Genomic DNA, 15,485 nt, shown 5'->3' with positions numbered 1-15,485 from the left:
TCGGGACAGTTTACAGGGCCTTGTTTCAGTGTCTGCAACTAATAAATAGCCTAGTTTGCTGCAACAGAGAGTCCTGTAAGGACAAGTTGTTATCTCAATGTCACACTCCTAGAATGTGTACTAGAATATTTATTCTGCTTCCAAAATATGCTGCTTCTTACAAATACAGAAAAATGATCATATTTAAGTAGAAGTAGCCAGTCTACTGTAGTAGTGTTTTATTAAGACAAATGAAATCTAGATTTGGACTGTTGAGGGATAACATTTTTCATACCTCTTGGATGTAAAAATTGCTAAAATACTTCAGAAGTCATTGCAGAAATGTGATGGTAAATATGCCTAGCAATTCAGTTTTATGTGTGATTTAAAGTAAAAGCTCCTTTTAACTGAACCAGATTATATGTTCTGTTGCTGAATCGCTGTAAACATGCAGTCCTTTTCCAAAGTTGTTCTTTTCTCCAGAATCCAGGATATGCTGGGCGGCAAGAGCTTCCTGAAAACTTGAAGATCAACTTCCGTTCAGTGGCCATGATGGTTCCTGATCGTCAAATAATAATTCGCGTCAAATTGGCTAGTTGTGGTTTCATTGCTAATGTTGTTTTAGCAAGAAAATTCTTCACGCTCTACAAGCTGTGTGAAGAACAGCTCTCAAAACAGGTGATTATTTTCATGCAAGGAAAGGATGTGTTAGACAAAGGTCATGTATGGCAAGACAAGTTACTAAGATACGTGTGGAGAAAATAGGCAAGTTCATGTTCACCAAGTAAACTAAGTAACACTTGCAATTTAGCAGTGCAGCTGCTTGTGATTAAAATTTCTCTGTAGTGAGTGATGATGACTAATGCAAATTAAGGACTTAGCTATTAGTTTTTTTCCTGTAGAGTGAATTGAGAGACATTTGGTTTGTACAGCTTTATGTTTGTTCAGGTGTTTCTCAAATAAAATGAGTTTCCAAGGTGCCCGGTGAACTCAAAAGAACTTGTTTCTTGATAGTCCTTGGAGACCTTGTTTTGGCTCAGAGACTTGAATCTAAACTTACTTTGCTACTTCTCTTATTTCTGTCACACTGTAAAATTTAATAAATTACATCAGAAGTGGGGAATTAAATTGCTGCTGGTTATATAGCCAAAGGCTGATTGTTGGAGACATTTGTGCCACATGCACTGGTACTCATACATATCCATACATTGAATGATAAATATCCATACCTTGAATGATAAATATGGATTATGTGATCCCTTGTTAACCAGAAGTTTTTTTTGTTTGTTTGTTTGTTTTGTTTTTTTTTTCACGTTGCCTAGGTGCATTATGATTTTGGCTTGCGCAACATATTGTCAGTATTGCGGACATTAGGAGCAGCAAAAAGAGCAAATCCTACAGATACTGAATCTACCATCGTCATGCGTGTGCTGAGAGACATGAACCTGTCTAAATTGGTAAGTTTCAATAACCCGATAAATTAATTTATCTGTACTTTGGGGCAAAGTGCTTTTTGGAAACCAAATTTAAATATACTGAGAAGATCTGCAGACGACTGCATCTGTCCTTTACACAGAAATTTGTCTGAAAGTGTGCTGTTCTCCTGATGGCCTTTTCTGTTCAGATTTTTCTTACATGTATCTCCTGCTGCCTGTAGAAGTAAGTGACCAAGTAGAAGTCTGTGTAATAAGGTCTTGCCTTAGGAAGTTTCAACCTAAGGTTTAAGTCTTGCTGCATTTAGACATTCTTTTAAAATAACTTGTTATTTCTGGTAACGAGTATAATCTCATATGTCTTCACTAACAAAAACTCTTCTACTGCTGTAATACCTCATTTCCTTTAGTCTTTTTATGTATATTAAACAAGTAAATGAATATTTGTATGAAATTAATTGCTAAAAATGTTTTAGTAAAGACTTATTTTAGTAAATTTAGCCTGCATGTTGGTGGTTTATTTTCAATATTGTATGTTGGAAGCATTACATGATCTACTTCTGCTGAGTTGTGCTAGTCTTCAGTGTCTAGAAGGTTAGCATCAATTGTTCTCGATGTTTTTGGAGATTTCTTTGTGCTTATAAGAGTTAAATATTTTCTTTTAAGGTGCTAGGAAAAATAAAATAAATTTTAATCTCTCCTTTCTTTTTTTGTTTTTACTTTTTCCCCTTTCACTAGATTGATGAAGATGAACCCTTGTTTCTGAGTCTCATTGAAGATCTGTTTCCAGGTATCCAGCTGGATAAAGTAGGCTATCCTGAACTAGAAGCTGCCATTGACAAACAGGTACTGCCTCTCTTGATCTGTACTGTCATGCTATAACTAGCACAAGACATCTAAAAAAATTGTTTATGTCGTATCTATCTAGTTGATATTTTGCTTTTTAGAGGAAAAATATAGTTTGCCATAAGTTGCTACCATTGGCATGTTTTTCTTAGGACTATTGTCCCTGAATTGCCATTCTGGTTTTCTAGTGGGTAATCTGTGATTAATTTGAAGAATGCATATACATATATATAAATATAAATATATATATATATATAAATAGTATGTATATATAGATATACACACACCTTCACCTTCCTTGATCAATACTTGTAAAACAAACAAAATGTGCATTTGAAAAAGGTTTTCCTAAAACGTGATTTTCTTTGTTTGTCTTTTCAATACATCTCTTGGACCATTTCAGTAGGGCTGACATAAGTGAAATGTAGAGGTTATATATATACTTACCTGATAGTTAAGGGGAGAGATAAAAAGTTAAGAAATATCAGTGTGAATAAAGTAAAAATACTGGAGGAATTTTGTGTACATGGCTTCTCATTTATTTTATGGCTTCCTTAGCAAGGAAGAGTTGAATCATCAGCTATGCGTATAAATCTGTTTTGCTTTCTATAATTTATACAGTTGAAGTTGAAAGAAGTACTTGTGTAAATTAAGCTTCCATTAAGAGAAACTATAAGTAAGACAAATCTCATACTTCAAAGTGTTACTTCCTAGTAAATTAAAAGAAGTCTTTGTTTTATAACAGAGCTCCATTGTTGGTTACCTGTGAAGCCAGATGTGGAAACTGTCTGCCCTTTTAACAATAAACCATTAAGTCTCCTATTGCTTGCCTTTAGGTATGGTGTAATGTCAGCCCATGCTGCAGGAGGTTGAAGACTTAGGATACTTATGGCTAAATATAATGGAGAGTGATAAAACTTCAGATCTCATGCTGCCATTTTTATGATGGACTGTTTGGAAATTTTGGCAGTTTACTTAATGGCTACTGCCTTTACTTCTCATATCCCTTAAAATAATCTGGAGATACCAGAAGTAGTTGGCCAGATTTTGTTTGCCTCTTGAGTGTGGATCAAGAACTTATTGGATAGAATTCTGCTCTGTTTTCAGAGCTATGATTTAATTTAGTATGCAGTCCCATTCAAGAGGACTGTTTTTATCAAGGGAGGGAGACAGGAAATGTTGGGAAAAGATCTTAAAGAAACAGTCATTAGTTCAAGTGCATTTCTGTGTTTATATGTAGAACTGTTAACAGTGGCTAGACCTTTTGAGAACATGTCTGTGCTGCTTCTTTTGGATGCGAGAAATATCTAGTCTACAAGTGATCAGAGGACCGATGTGTTTGTTAATACTGTTAAGAAGAGATAGATCAATACTCATGGTACTGGATTAGGGTGAGAAATGTGATCTCACATATGATTATTTTGAGAGTCACATTTTCATTGCATCTTGAGTTTTTATAAAATCTTTAGACTCGAACAAATACATATAGTGTGCTCATAATATAGTGTATACATATAGTGTGTTCATAAGTGTGACTATTTAAGAAATAGTTCTAGCATTTCTTTACTCTCTAAAGATTACTTCCAGCTGAGGTGCTTTCACCAGCAATGGCAATATAATTATAGCAAGATAGTGTCTCTGAGCTAGTACTTAGTGAAGAGTAGGAAATGGTCTTGTAATGCCTGATTTTAAAATACCATGTCTTTTCTCAGAAGGGAGGTATTAAATCTCTCCAAAGTCCATCTGTATAGTGAGAAATACTTATCAAAATGTTTTACAGAAGAGCTATTGGATTGTATTTAAGGAACTTTATCATTAGAAGCGTATTAGAGACATCATAGTAAAAATAAAAGACAACTGTTCTCAGAGGTCATAATCAATTTTGTCTATGAAAGAAATTGCTAGTAAGAGCATTTCTAAAATTCTTAGTTTGTTCTTAACATGGGGTTTAAACACTTAAAAAGAAAGCAATAGGCAAAAAAATGATCATTTATTTTAGTTTTATTAACCTGAATAGAAAATAACTTTTGCTTTTCCAAACAGTTTTAATATATTCACTAACCCTTACAGAGAGGGTACTCTTTTGCTAAAAATAGATTTTGTCTGAAATATCAAAATGTCTCATGCACAAGAATGACGCTGATCTGGACTTCTGTCATGATCTCTAGGTAGAGGAAGCTGGTCTTGTTTGTCACACTCCTTGGAAACTGAAAGTTATCCAGCTGTTTGAAACCCAGAAAGTAAGGCATGGATTGATGACTCTAGGGCCTAGTGGTGCAGGAAAAACACTTTGCATCCACACTTTGATGAAAGCCATGACAGGTATGTGAGCATTTATTTGTAAAGCAATATAGACTTCTGCTCGGTGTCTTCACAGAAAGCAGCAATTACTTCACTGCTAAGACAAATTACTGGAAGAATGAATTTCAGGGTATTGTGACACTAAATATGGCTATGATCATATGTTGTAGAAGCTTTTCTGTTACAAAAAAAATATAAGCCACAAAAATGTCTGACATTAGAACTTCAGAGAGAGAGACTGTCTAAAAAATACGCTATTTTCCATGCTCTGATACTTGCATCAGAAATTTTTATTCTAGAAATACTGAGAAAGAAGAGTTCAGTCTGGGTAGGCAGCAGGACAAATGGCTAAAGCATTCATAGGTTCAGCTAAGGTAATGCTGAAAGCATCCCTCATCATAAGTACTTAGGCCTTTTTGAACATAATTTACAAGACAAGGTCTTCATCTGCAGTATGAAGTAACTGTTTCTGCTATCGTTGTTGTTATGAAATTGCTCCTGGTTTAGACAGCAGCAGAGTTTTCCAGTCTATTTTGTATCTTGGCTGAGCACTGTAAGAATGTGGGTTTTTGTCCTCTGTACTTCTAAACAAAATCATTATTGGAAAAACTTCTGTTTGATCATATCAAACTAAGAGCTCGTGTTTGTAGAAAAGCACTTTTCTGAAGGGACCTTCCTCATCCCTTTTTGCAATCTTATGCTTATTGCAGCTTATGCAATTTTCTGGAAATTGATTGCTGAAAAAATATTCGATCAATCTTGCCTGTTCCATGCAGTGCCTTAGTGCACTTAACACTGTAAGCTCTAATTTCTGGTATAAATGGATGTTTCATTAAAAAAGAAAGGCAGAAAGAGAAGATAATTTCATTAGACTGTTTTCCCATACTTCCCTGGTATTGAGATATGAGCTACTAGTGAGACAAGGAAATTGCAGTACCTTTGTCAAGTTCTAGCATAAGCTCATGAACTGTAAAACTTCGCAACTGGCCATTCTTCTACCTTGCTTAAGATTTTAAGATAAACCAACTTTTTTAGCCCTGATGTTTTCTTCAGCGTGTTATTAACTCTTGATTAAATATTAATCTTGTCTTTTCTAAAGATGTTCAGCACAGGCACTTTCAAGCTTTTATTCGTGAAGAAATCATAAAGGTTAAATAATGAAGTTCTGGCTAGAATTTAGCTACCCAAAAAGAGATGTCACAGGTCATGCCAGGATCATTTGTTTTGCCTATTCTAAGGTGCACGCCAGTGCAGAAGAAAAAAAAGTCAGTCAGTCACGTGGAACATCTATCTGGTATTCTCTTGTTGAGTTTTTAAAAAAGTGCATCTAGACCAAACTTTTCAGACTTTGTTGTTCAATAAACCTTCATATTATTAAACCTTGAATAAACCTTGAATAAATTTCATCTTGCTACTCTTCTGTTCTTGATGAATCCATGAAATACAAATTATCCTTTCACAAATTCTAGAGCTTTGTTCTGCTTTAAGTATCGATGGCTCAGTTAACAAATGGTGGTGTATAGAAAGAGATGAAATTTCCAGTTAAACACATAGTTTGTTATAAAAGCAAATGGGGATTAAATTATACATTTGGGTGTAATATTTTTGAATTTGTTCAAGTACTCTGACTATCAAGCAGAAGTACTGAAACTGACTGCTGATCTAACTTCATAGACTGTGGACAGCCACATCGTGAAATGAGAATGAATCCTAAAGCTATTACTGCTTCGCAAATGTTTGGTCGTCTTGATGTGGCAACAAATGATTGGACGGATGGAATATTTTCAACACTCTGGAGAAAAACTTTAAGAGCCAAGAAAGGTATAACAAAAAAAAAAAAAAAAAAAAAACCTCCCTTGAAAGCAAAACATTGTATAGGTCATCTTTCAAGTGCTATTTGTGTATGTGTGTGTTTTATATATATATATATTTTATATATATGTATATATATTTTATATATATGTATTTAATATGGAAATATTGGAATATAGCTGTAAGGGCTTTTGTCACTTGTATCTAGATGCTGTTCTAAATGCTTTGTGTTCAGACTGAAGTGTAGCACATATTGTTTGATTAACTTCACTGGTTCTTCTTTTTGAAATGATAGACTTTTACATGGAAGACAAGCAAAAGATCAGAATCACTTCCCCCAGTGCTAGTATATAATACACCTTTTAGTCAGGGTTTCCATCTGGTCTCCAGTTGCTGTTCCAGAGAAGGGACACTTTCAAAAGGTAGTTCACAGGTGAGAGCGGGACCATCTCTGATTAAAGGTATAGCAAGGTTGTGACAAACCAAACTTACTCAAACTGAGTGAGTTGAAAGCCGTTCCCTCCTGTGACACCAAGGAATGCATTAGTATGCATATCCAATAATAAATAGAAAGAGAGATTTCAAAGAAAGGTGGATCAGGTTTATAAGCAGGAGAATAAACAATAAGTATCTGTTCTTAATGGACCTCTCTTATTTATGAAAGAGCATGCTATTTGAGAGAGTGGTTTTCAAGTGTTCCTTTCATTTAATCTCAGTATGTTGGCTCAAATGCTTTGGAAACAGATAAAATCTTAAATGGACCAATATTTCCTATCTTTTTAATGTTGCCTTATATAAGACAAAAAAAAAAAAAAAAAAAAAGAATTACTGAGTTGAAGTCCGAATACATAAAACCGCTTCAGACTATTACAAACTGGTGGCTTATGCTGATGACACTTTACATACCGAGCATTGGATAATTATTGTGATAAGGTGACAAAATGAAGTACTTAATGGAAATCGAGTGATGGAAATGGTAATTAAATTAGTGAGCTGTGAATGTGAAGTCAAAATTAGTTCAAAATACGGTCGATAAGAGAAGAAATTTGTCTTTTTAAAGAAACTAAAGCTTACTGTATAGGTTTTTTTTTGCCTCCCCCCCTTTTTTTTATATTGTAGGTGACCATATCTGGATAGTTCTTGATGGTCCTGTTGATGCTATTTGGATTGAGAACCTTAATTCTGTCCTCGATGATAACAAAACTCTAACACTAGCAAATGGAGATCGTATACCTATGGCACCAAATTGTAAAATAGTCTTTGAGCCTCATAATATTGATAATGCTTCTCCAGCAACAGTTTCAAGGAATGGAATGGTATTCATGAGTTCATCAGTTCTTAGCTGGAGCCCTATTCTTGAGGTACAATAGCTAAGTGATTATTTTACTTTCTTATGTATTATGAAGTTATTTTTATCAGTCTTTTATTGCAAGAGAGTAAAAGCTCTTTACTGTTTTTGCTTTAGGACCTATTTTTTGTGGCTGTTGCTATGAAGTAGCTTTTAGACAGTATAAACTTGGAGCTGAGTATTTAGTAAAGCACTACTTCAGGTAGCTTTGTACAAGAGTGAATAATGTATTCATTTAGGAGGATGGTCAACATATTGCACTCTTAAAAACTTGGATATTTCACTTGTGGACATGTTTGTAATTCAGGGCATTTCTGACAGTTGAGAAATGACTCAGTTGTCAATACACCAGCTGTGTGAATCTGTTAATGCATCTTCAGACCAAGGGAGAAAGAGTAAATAGGCTAGTTCAGAGACCTAGCAAACCTCAGGAAAATATAGGAGCTCTTGATGTTTCATAAACCTTACTGTAGTTGGGATTTAGAACCAGAAACAAAGTCACTGCAGCATCAAAGAATAATTTTTAAATTGGTGTTCTTATCTAGTAAGCTGCCCACTGAAATTCCTAGAAGCAAGCACTGGTTACTCTGCCTCTATTCATTGGCTGATGTGGAATGAATCTGTAAGAAAAGAGGTGTCTGCTCTGTTCTCTAATTCTGATTTTATGTACATAACAGGTGTGCTTATTGGTAATTCAGTAAAACCTATACCAACCTGTAACAGAACCTGTAATTTGGAGCTGTGCATCCAGTATAGGTTAATATAATATATTAGTAATTTATAGCTTAATTAATATTATACTGTTATTATATGATAATTAATAATATAGCAAGATATCTCATTTACAATTCAGTTCCCTACTTAAATTCTTCGAAAACCACCCAAAATCTCTAATTCCTTTGGCTTCTTTCTCTTCTTTTCCATCCATAGTAATGCACCTGAATCATCTGTTTTTTCCTAATCATTAAAAATTAATGCCTAATCCTATCTTTTCATCTGACTGCATTTGGCATTCTGTCTCTAATGCTTTGGGATGTTTACATTTTTGCTTGTAACTGGAGGAAAACAATAAAAAGGATGGAAGGGGCATTCTTTTGCATGGACAGCAAGCCTTAGGAAATAGATGCAATACAGTTTTTATATGTTCCTGCAAATTTTTCCCTTCTCAAATATTTTATGGTTTCAAAAATCCACTTCATATACTTTATTCCACTTGATTGTTGGGGACCACAGGGTTTTCTTTTCCTTGTTCTACAAACACTTGAAATTTTTCCAGTATTACCTTGATTTCTTGATTTTCTCACTAAAATATCTCTCTGTCAAAAATACTCCAGGAAAGAGAAACATGTTCTCCCATTGCTCTGGCTGCTCATATGTTTCAGGATTACCACACAATTTTGAAAATGGATCATAGAGGGAAAGTGTTTATGCTTAAGGTCTGTATAAGTAGTATTTGGTAGCCATATTCATGTCACCTCAAAGCCACCAGAAAGACCAAGGGAAGACTTTTATAAAGTTGATGGTATTTTTGGACACAAATATTACAGCTTAGGTGCTAAGACATGAAAATTTCATCTCTTAATGAAGACAGCAATAACACAGTTATTAGAAAACCATGTTTCCTCTTACATTCTGCCTATGCTTTACATAATGATCAATCCTAATATTTTATGTTCTTGACTTCTTTTCTCTTGTCCAGTATCTTCCAGCAATCAAAAGCATTTACACTAGTTCTCTATAAGACTTTTAATTGAAATGCTTATTTTTTCATAATTCTTCTTCTTCAAACCAAGCTACAGTTTGGTTAGTTTGCTTCATCTTTCACAATCTGTATTCATGACCTCTCTATTCAGATAGTTTGTGTGCCCTTTTATTTTTATTTTTTTCTTAACTGTGGCTGCTTAGTATTTGATTAACAGCAGGACAAATTCTACAACACATTTGATTCCTTGCTTAAGCCCTCTAATGAGATACCTAAACAAGCTACTTGCAAATTAATTCTCAGTATATACTGGACTTCTAAAAGGAATGTATATCTTGGTCTTTTGCATGCAGGAGTGGGCCAACTGTGTATGCGTGGTAGTAGTCCTTCCCCTTCCCCTCCCCTTTTCTGGGATGTCATTCTGCATGTTTTAGGAAGTTACCCAAGGGGAAATATTAGTGACTCTCATTTTAGGATAGCTTATTTATATTTTTCCTGAGCTCTTATAATCTTTGTGAGAGTTCTGTTTCAGAAGCCAATACATCAGTCACATGCTGAAATTGGTTTCAAAAAACGTTACAATTCTTGATGAAAGGAGCAATATATATAGAATGGTATCTGTCAAGATAATTTTTTGCTGATACTTCCCAGCCAAAGAAGTAGATCAAAAAGCTATTTTTATGTCCTAGCCCAACTGTTCAGCAATTAGATCTGTGGGTTTGATCAGGTCTGATTCATCAGTCTAGTGCAGATGTCATTTGATGGAATATTCTACAGTCAGGTGATAGAACCTGTGGTTTCTAGTCAGTTGAATTGTGGTTTAGTCCCTGAGGCAATATTTCCACATTATTTTTCACTGTTTAAATAAGAGCAAATTCCTTACAATAATGTGCCTTTTTTTTTCTTAAAAATGTTAATGTTTCTGTGGAATACGTCTTTTTACTTATGAAAACAATAATTTTCCCGTATTTATGTTCTTGCTTTGCTCAAGTGTCACTGTATTTCTTTAGTATTGCCTGAAACTTTTCCTTTTTATCCTGAAACTAGATAATATCTAACTGGCTATTTAATCACCGCTACTTAGCAATGATCAAGAATCATCACTAATTCAGCTAATAGATTTGTTTGCCAGGTCCAAAATGCTTGCATTTCTGAACTGCTGGTGATGTTCTTAAGTAATCCTGCTATTTATTCTTCAGTACTTTTTTTTTCATGTACACATTTCTAGGAAGCTTTTTCATATGCTTACATGTATGTAATCAGCTCAGGAGTCTATTTGCATTGGACAATAGAACTTTAAATTAAAAAAAAAAAGATAACAAAAAGTGTGGAAAAGGTTTTGCATAGAATCAGAGATATCTGAGTCAAGAAGGAGCCTCCTGTGATCACCGAGTCACACCCTCCTGACCCACCCTGCTCACTGCAGGGTTGACTAAGGAGGTCGCTCTGGACAGTGTCCAGTCAAAAAAACTAACATTTTGCAGATTAAATCAAACCAGTGTTCAATATCTGTGATATTCTTTCTTTGCAGAGTTTGATGTAAACTTTTAAACAGTTGTAATGATTAAGTATAATATTTAAAAGAATATTTTTGAGCTGCTGAAAACATGGAGGACTTTTATTCTTCAATAGTTGTGCCCAGCATTCAATAGGTGTTATCCATATTTAGGTAATGAGTTTGACCTTCTTGAACCCCTGGAAAAGAAATCAATTATCTGTGCTTGCCAAGATACTTGAATGAAGAGAGCTTAATTTATTGAGACGTGCATTGGTAATTACATTTATTTTCTCACCGTGTTTTGTAACAGGGATTTTTGAAGAAGCGTTCCTCCCAAGAAGCTGAAATTCTGCGCCAGTTGTACACATCTTCATTCCCAGACCTCTATCGCTTCAGCATTCAGTCTCTGCAGTACAAGACTGAGATGCTGGAAGCCTTTGTGATCATGCAGAGCATTAATATGCTCCAGGGTCTTATCCCACCTAAGGTAAAGTAGTGCACTTGAAATTTTTTTATTTAATATAATCAAGCTAAGTGTAAGTTACAAAGGTATATAGAGAAATTTTTTTGTTAACTTCGCATATGAAGATTCAAGTTAGTGGGAAATACCTTCTTTTTCTTCAGACAATAACAGTAGGATATGCCCACATTTTGATTTGATGGTAAGAACTGGCACATAGCATGATTCAGACAGCAGTTTTCCTTCTTTTTTTGGTTATATTGTTATCAAATTATAAGATGGAATTTAAACGGGTTAAATGCTGTAATGGGCGATTAACAGGACATTTTCAAGGTACATTTTGTGGTCTGCTTGATATTGATACAGTGTCTTCTTTAGATAAGTGTGTTCAAAAGCATTGCTGTTCTTCATTATTTACTACTTACCAGATCACAATCAAAAATATGCGAAAGATTTAATGTTGCCATTGTTTCATATATACTGTTTTTTAATAGATAATGAAGTAATAGTAATGAAGTAATGCTGTGTTGATTCACTGTCTCAAGCATTAGTTTCCTCCTGGAAACTATTGTTCTGCTTTTGCCTTCACTTTCTGCCTGCTCAACTATGATGGTTACTACTGGCATCAAAGGGAAGAGAGATTAAACAAACAAGAGCCCCCTTCCAAACAAATAAGAGGAACATCTCAGTAAGAAATGTCATCTCAGTACTTACCTAAGCTGAGCTTTGTTCTCAGCTCCCCTGGCGTTCCGCATTCTGTGAGCTTAATTTTCTGGCCTATTTTGTTTCTTTCCATGGGAAATTGTTGCTTAGACTTGGTTTAGGCAGTATCCGCTGAAAGCAAGTTAATAGGTGTGCATTTTATTTGTAAGTAGTGATTATCAAATAGATTTTTTCTTAGTAATGTCAGGCTATTGAAAATAAAAACTTAACTTAATCCTTCAGGAGCAAGGAGGGGAACTGACTCCAAATTACTTGGAAAGGCTGTACATCTTCTCTCTTATGTGGAGTGTAGGAGCACTTCTAGAACTGGAAGATAGATGCAAGATGGAGCACTGGCTTCGAAATCACGCAAGAAGAAAGCTTGATCTTCCTTCAATTCCTGAAGGCAGTGAAGATACCATGTTTGATTATTACGTGGCATCTGATGGTTAGTAACCCAGCTGGGTGCTGTGAGGTAAAACTTGGATGTTATTTTAAAAATTTGCCTCAAAAAAAATCCTCTAGCCTGTACCTTTTTATTTTGGGTAAAGTTTTTCTCTGTTTCCACTGAGAAATCAGAAAATGGATAAATGGCCACAGAAAGTTACGTGGACTTTGTATCAATGATTGTCAAATGAGTAAAAATAGACTAACTGGAAAATCTCACTGTTCTTGTCGTGATTTTGGAAAATAACTGGGACAGTGGACCATGCTGCTTCTCTTATGGGTATAAGAGGAGTAAGCCTCTTAGATAATCTTGGTCTGTAGAGAGTGGAGTCATTATTGATGGGACAGAGATTATTCTGACAGTTAAGTCAGAAGAATTGATGGAGAATAAGATACGTGAAGATGCCATATATTAGGCATTAAGTTCGTTTCTTTCTTATTAGGCAAATGGATGCACTGGAAAACACGCATTGAAGAGTATGTATATCCTAGTAACAGCACTCCAGAGTATGGCTCCATTCTTGTGCCAAATGTTGATAATGTGAGAACAGATTTCCTTATTGAAACCATTGCAAAACAGGGCAAGGTACTTATTCTGTATTTCACCCAATAATTATGCTAACTAAATGCACGATATAATTCTTGTATGAGAAGTAAAATACGACATCATTGAAAAGAAAGAGCTTCATTTTTGTGCTGTAAAACTATAATGGTCACTTCAGCAACAACATTCATGTAAATATACTTTGAAGTCTCAAATATTCTTTGTTTCCAACTTTTTGTGCACTCCTCCAATCTCTTGAAAGTTGAAAGTTCATTTTATATAACCTTTTTAGGTCCATGAAATTGGTGAGGCTTTGCCTATATACATGCCTCTCGTGATCCTATTTTGATGTTGTCTCTGTCTAGGCAGTTCTGCTAATTGGGGAGCAAGGAACTGCAAAAACTGTTATCATCAAAGGCTTTATGTCAAAATACAACTCTGAAAGCCACATGACTAAGAGTTTGAATTTTTCGTCTGCAACTACCCCATTAATTTTCCAGGTATAGTAATTATTCTAATATGACGTGACTGGATTCTGAAATTAATGGATATACTAAGAATCTACCAGAAGCATGCTACCGGAAGTAGTTAACTTCCAGTTAACCAGTTAGTGAAAATAACTGTGGGGAAAGAAAAATAAGCACTAAGTCTGATGGACTAAGTGATCCTTTGCTATTTATTGAGCTGTTCTGAGGCTATTACCCATGTATATCATTTGCTTTATCATACTTAGTCTTTTTATGTCACTCTCAGGCAGTTCTCACTACCTGTGTGGATCTGTCAATGAATTCCCTTAAATTTCACTAAAACCCTTGTGTAAACTAAGTGCTAACCACAACAGTCTGCTGTAAAATGTGTGCAATGTATAATTAATTAAATTACACATTAAAAAGTAACACATGCAGCTACTTTAAATATAACCATGAATATTTAAATTTTGAACTGTACTGCTTGTCCAAATTTCTACTGAGATACTTTTAATTACTTCAAGATTCTTTAAAACTGCTGGTGTTATGTATGGGTGGCATTTTTAATATTACTTGAGCACTGTATGTGTAGTACTGTAGTCAGAAATACTGTCTGTAAGCTCAGCACACAGTCTATAATCTGGGTAAGTAGCATTATAGAAACTATTAAACGTATCTAGTATCCAAGCACGTAACTTTGGTCTAATCTTCCTTTATATTTTTCCCTCCATGTATTTAAACAAAAACCAAAAATAAAAAAAGGTAGTGTCAGTCTGTCGCCTCACTCCCCTCTCTCTCTTTTCCCAGGTCTCGTTCTCATCCCCCTCCTTTCCTCCCTTCTCTCCCCTCTCTCCTTCATCTAAAAGATGAGTACTCCTGCTTTCAACTCCCATGCAGGTGCAGTAGTAATTGCAGCTATATGGATTTTATAGGGAATTAGCAGAATATGAATCTATATACAGATAATAAATACACTTTAAATTTCTCAATAATATCATGGAAAATGAAAAACTGTTCACTCTAATTTTTGTACATACAAAGGAGGATCACAAAGAAAATTCACAAAAGAAAAATCCTCAAAGAAGAGCAGTAGTCTTTTCCTTTTAATCTGTTATTGCAGTAGTCTGTAACTTTAATAAATATAAACAGGATAAAAATTTGAGAGATTTCAAAATTCTAAAATTGTGCTGAATGATTGCTTATTTTGAGTCTTTGATATATCTAATAACAACTTAATATTATATAGCTCCATATTTCAGACATTTTAGTGGAACTAGTGCAATTATCTCTAGCAGGTGTGGTATCTAAAAGTTTCTTAGTAAAATTCTGCCTAACAAAACTTTATTATATGTTTTTTGATTAATATGTTTAAATGTCTGAATTGTGTATGAATGGAGGGATAACTTCGCACTTCTAATCGCTGCAATTTTACTAATATTTGCTTTTAATAGCGTACAATCGAAAGTTATGTGGACAAGCGCATGGGAACAACATATGGTCCACCTGCAGGCAAGAAGATGACAGTCTTCATCGATGATGTGAATATGCCCATAATAAATGAATGGGGAGATCAGGTTAGTTTGTGAAAGAGGAAAAAAAGGAAAAAGGGTGGGGGGGGGAGTCAGGAAGGGAAAAAAATGTTTTATTTCTTTTCGCACAATAAAAAGATGACTTCTCAGGCAGGCAGTAGAGGAATATGTAGATTTTTTAAACGGTCTTTTTAAAGAGCTCATCTATACTTATATTGTCTTGAGCTTAATTAAAGGTACTGACTAAAAAATCATTTAGGGTGCTTCTCAAAAACATGCCTGTAAAATTTTAACTATGTATTTTTTCTTTCCTAGCACTTATTGTTTGTTTATCTTTTTACTTGAAAGAAAACCCAAAAATCATTTTTCATGCAAATTCTGATTATTGCCTAAACTGGATGTTTAGGCAATAATTTA

General features: G+C 34.6%; 1 protein-coding gene across 1 annotated transcript in view; it reads left to right on the top strand.

The window, feature by feature from the left end:
• Nucleotides 1–15,485, top strand: part of DNAH5 (dynein axonemal heavy chain 5) — a 181,887-nt gene that overhangs the window by 112,088 nt on the left and 54,314 nt on the right. The window contains exons 38-48 of the mRNA XM_088537102.1: nt 463–657; nt 1,302–1,436; nt 2,151–2,258; nt 4,427–4,580; nt 6,234–6,380; nt 7,491–7,732; nt 11,230–11,406; nt 12,325–12,529; nt 12,972–13,114; nt 13,438–13,572; nt 14,991–15,113. Coding sequence (XP_088393228.1) covers nt 463–657; nt 1,302–1,436; nt 2,151–2,258; nt 4,427–4,580; nt 6,234–6,380; nt 7,491–7,732; nt 11,230–11,406; nt 12,325–12,529; nt 12,972–13,114; nt 13,438–13,572; nt 14,991–15,113 — 1,764 coding nt within the window. The remainder of the gene's footprint in view (nt 1–462; nt 658–1,301; nt 1,437–2,150; nt 2,259–4,426; nt 4,581–6,233; nt 6,381–7,490; nt 7,733–11,229; nt 11,407–12,324; nt 12,530–12,971; nt 13,115–13,437; nt 13,573–14,990; nt 15,114–15,485) is intronic.

The sequence above is a fragment of the Tinamus guttatus genome, unplaced genomic scaffold (assembly GCF_059628265.1).
Source record: "Tinamus guttatus ecotype Peru unplaced genomic scaffold, ASM5962826v1 Tinamus_guttatus_pri_ptg000730l, whole genome shotgun sequence".
Taxonomy (NCBI): Eukaryota; Metazoa; Chordata; class Aves; order Tinamiformes; family Tinamidae; genus Tinamus; species Tinamus guttatus.
The sequence above is the reverse complement of the archived record's forward strand: the minus strand, read 5'-3'. Positions and strand labels throughout refer to the sequence as shown.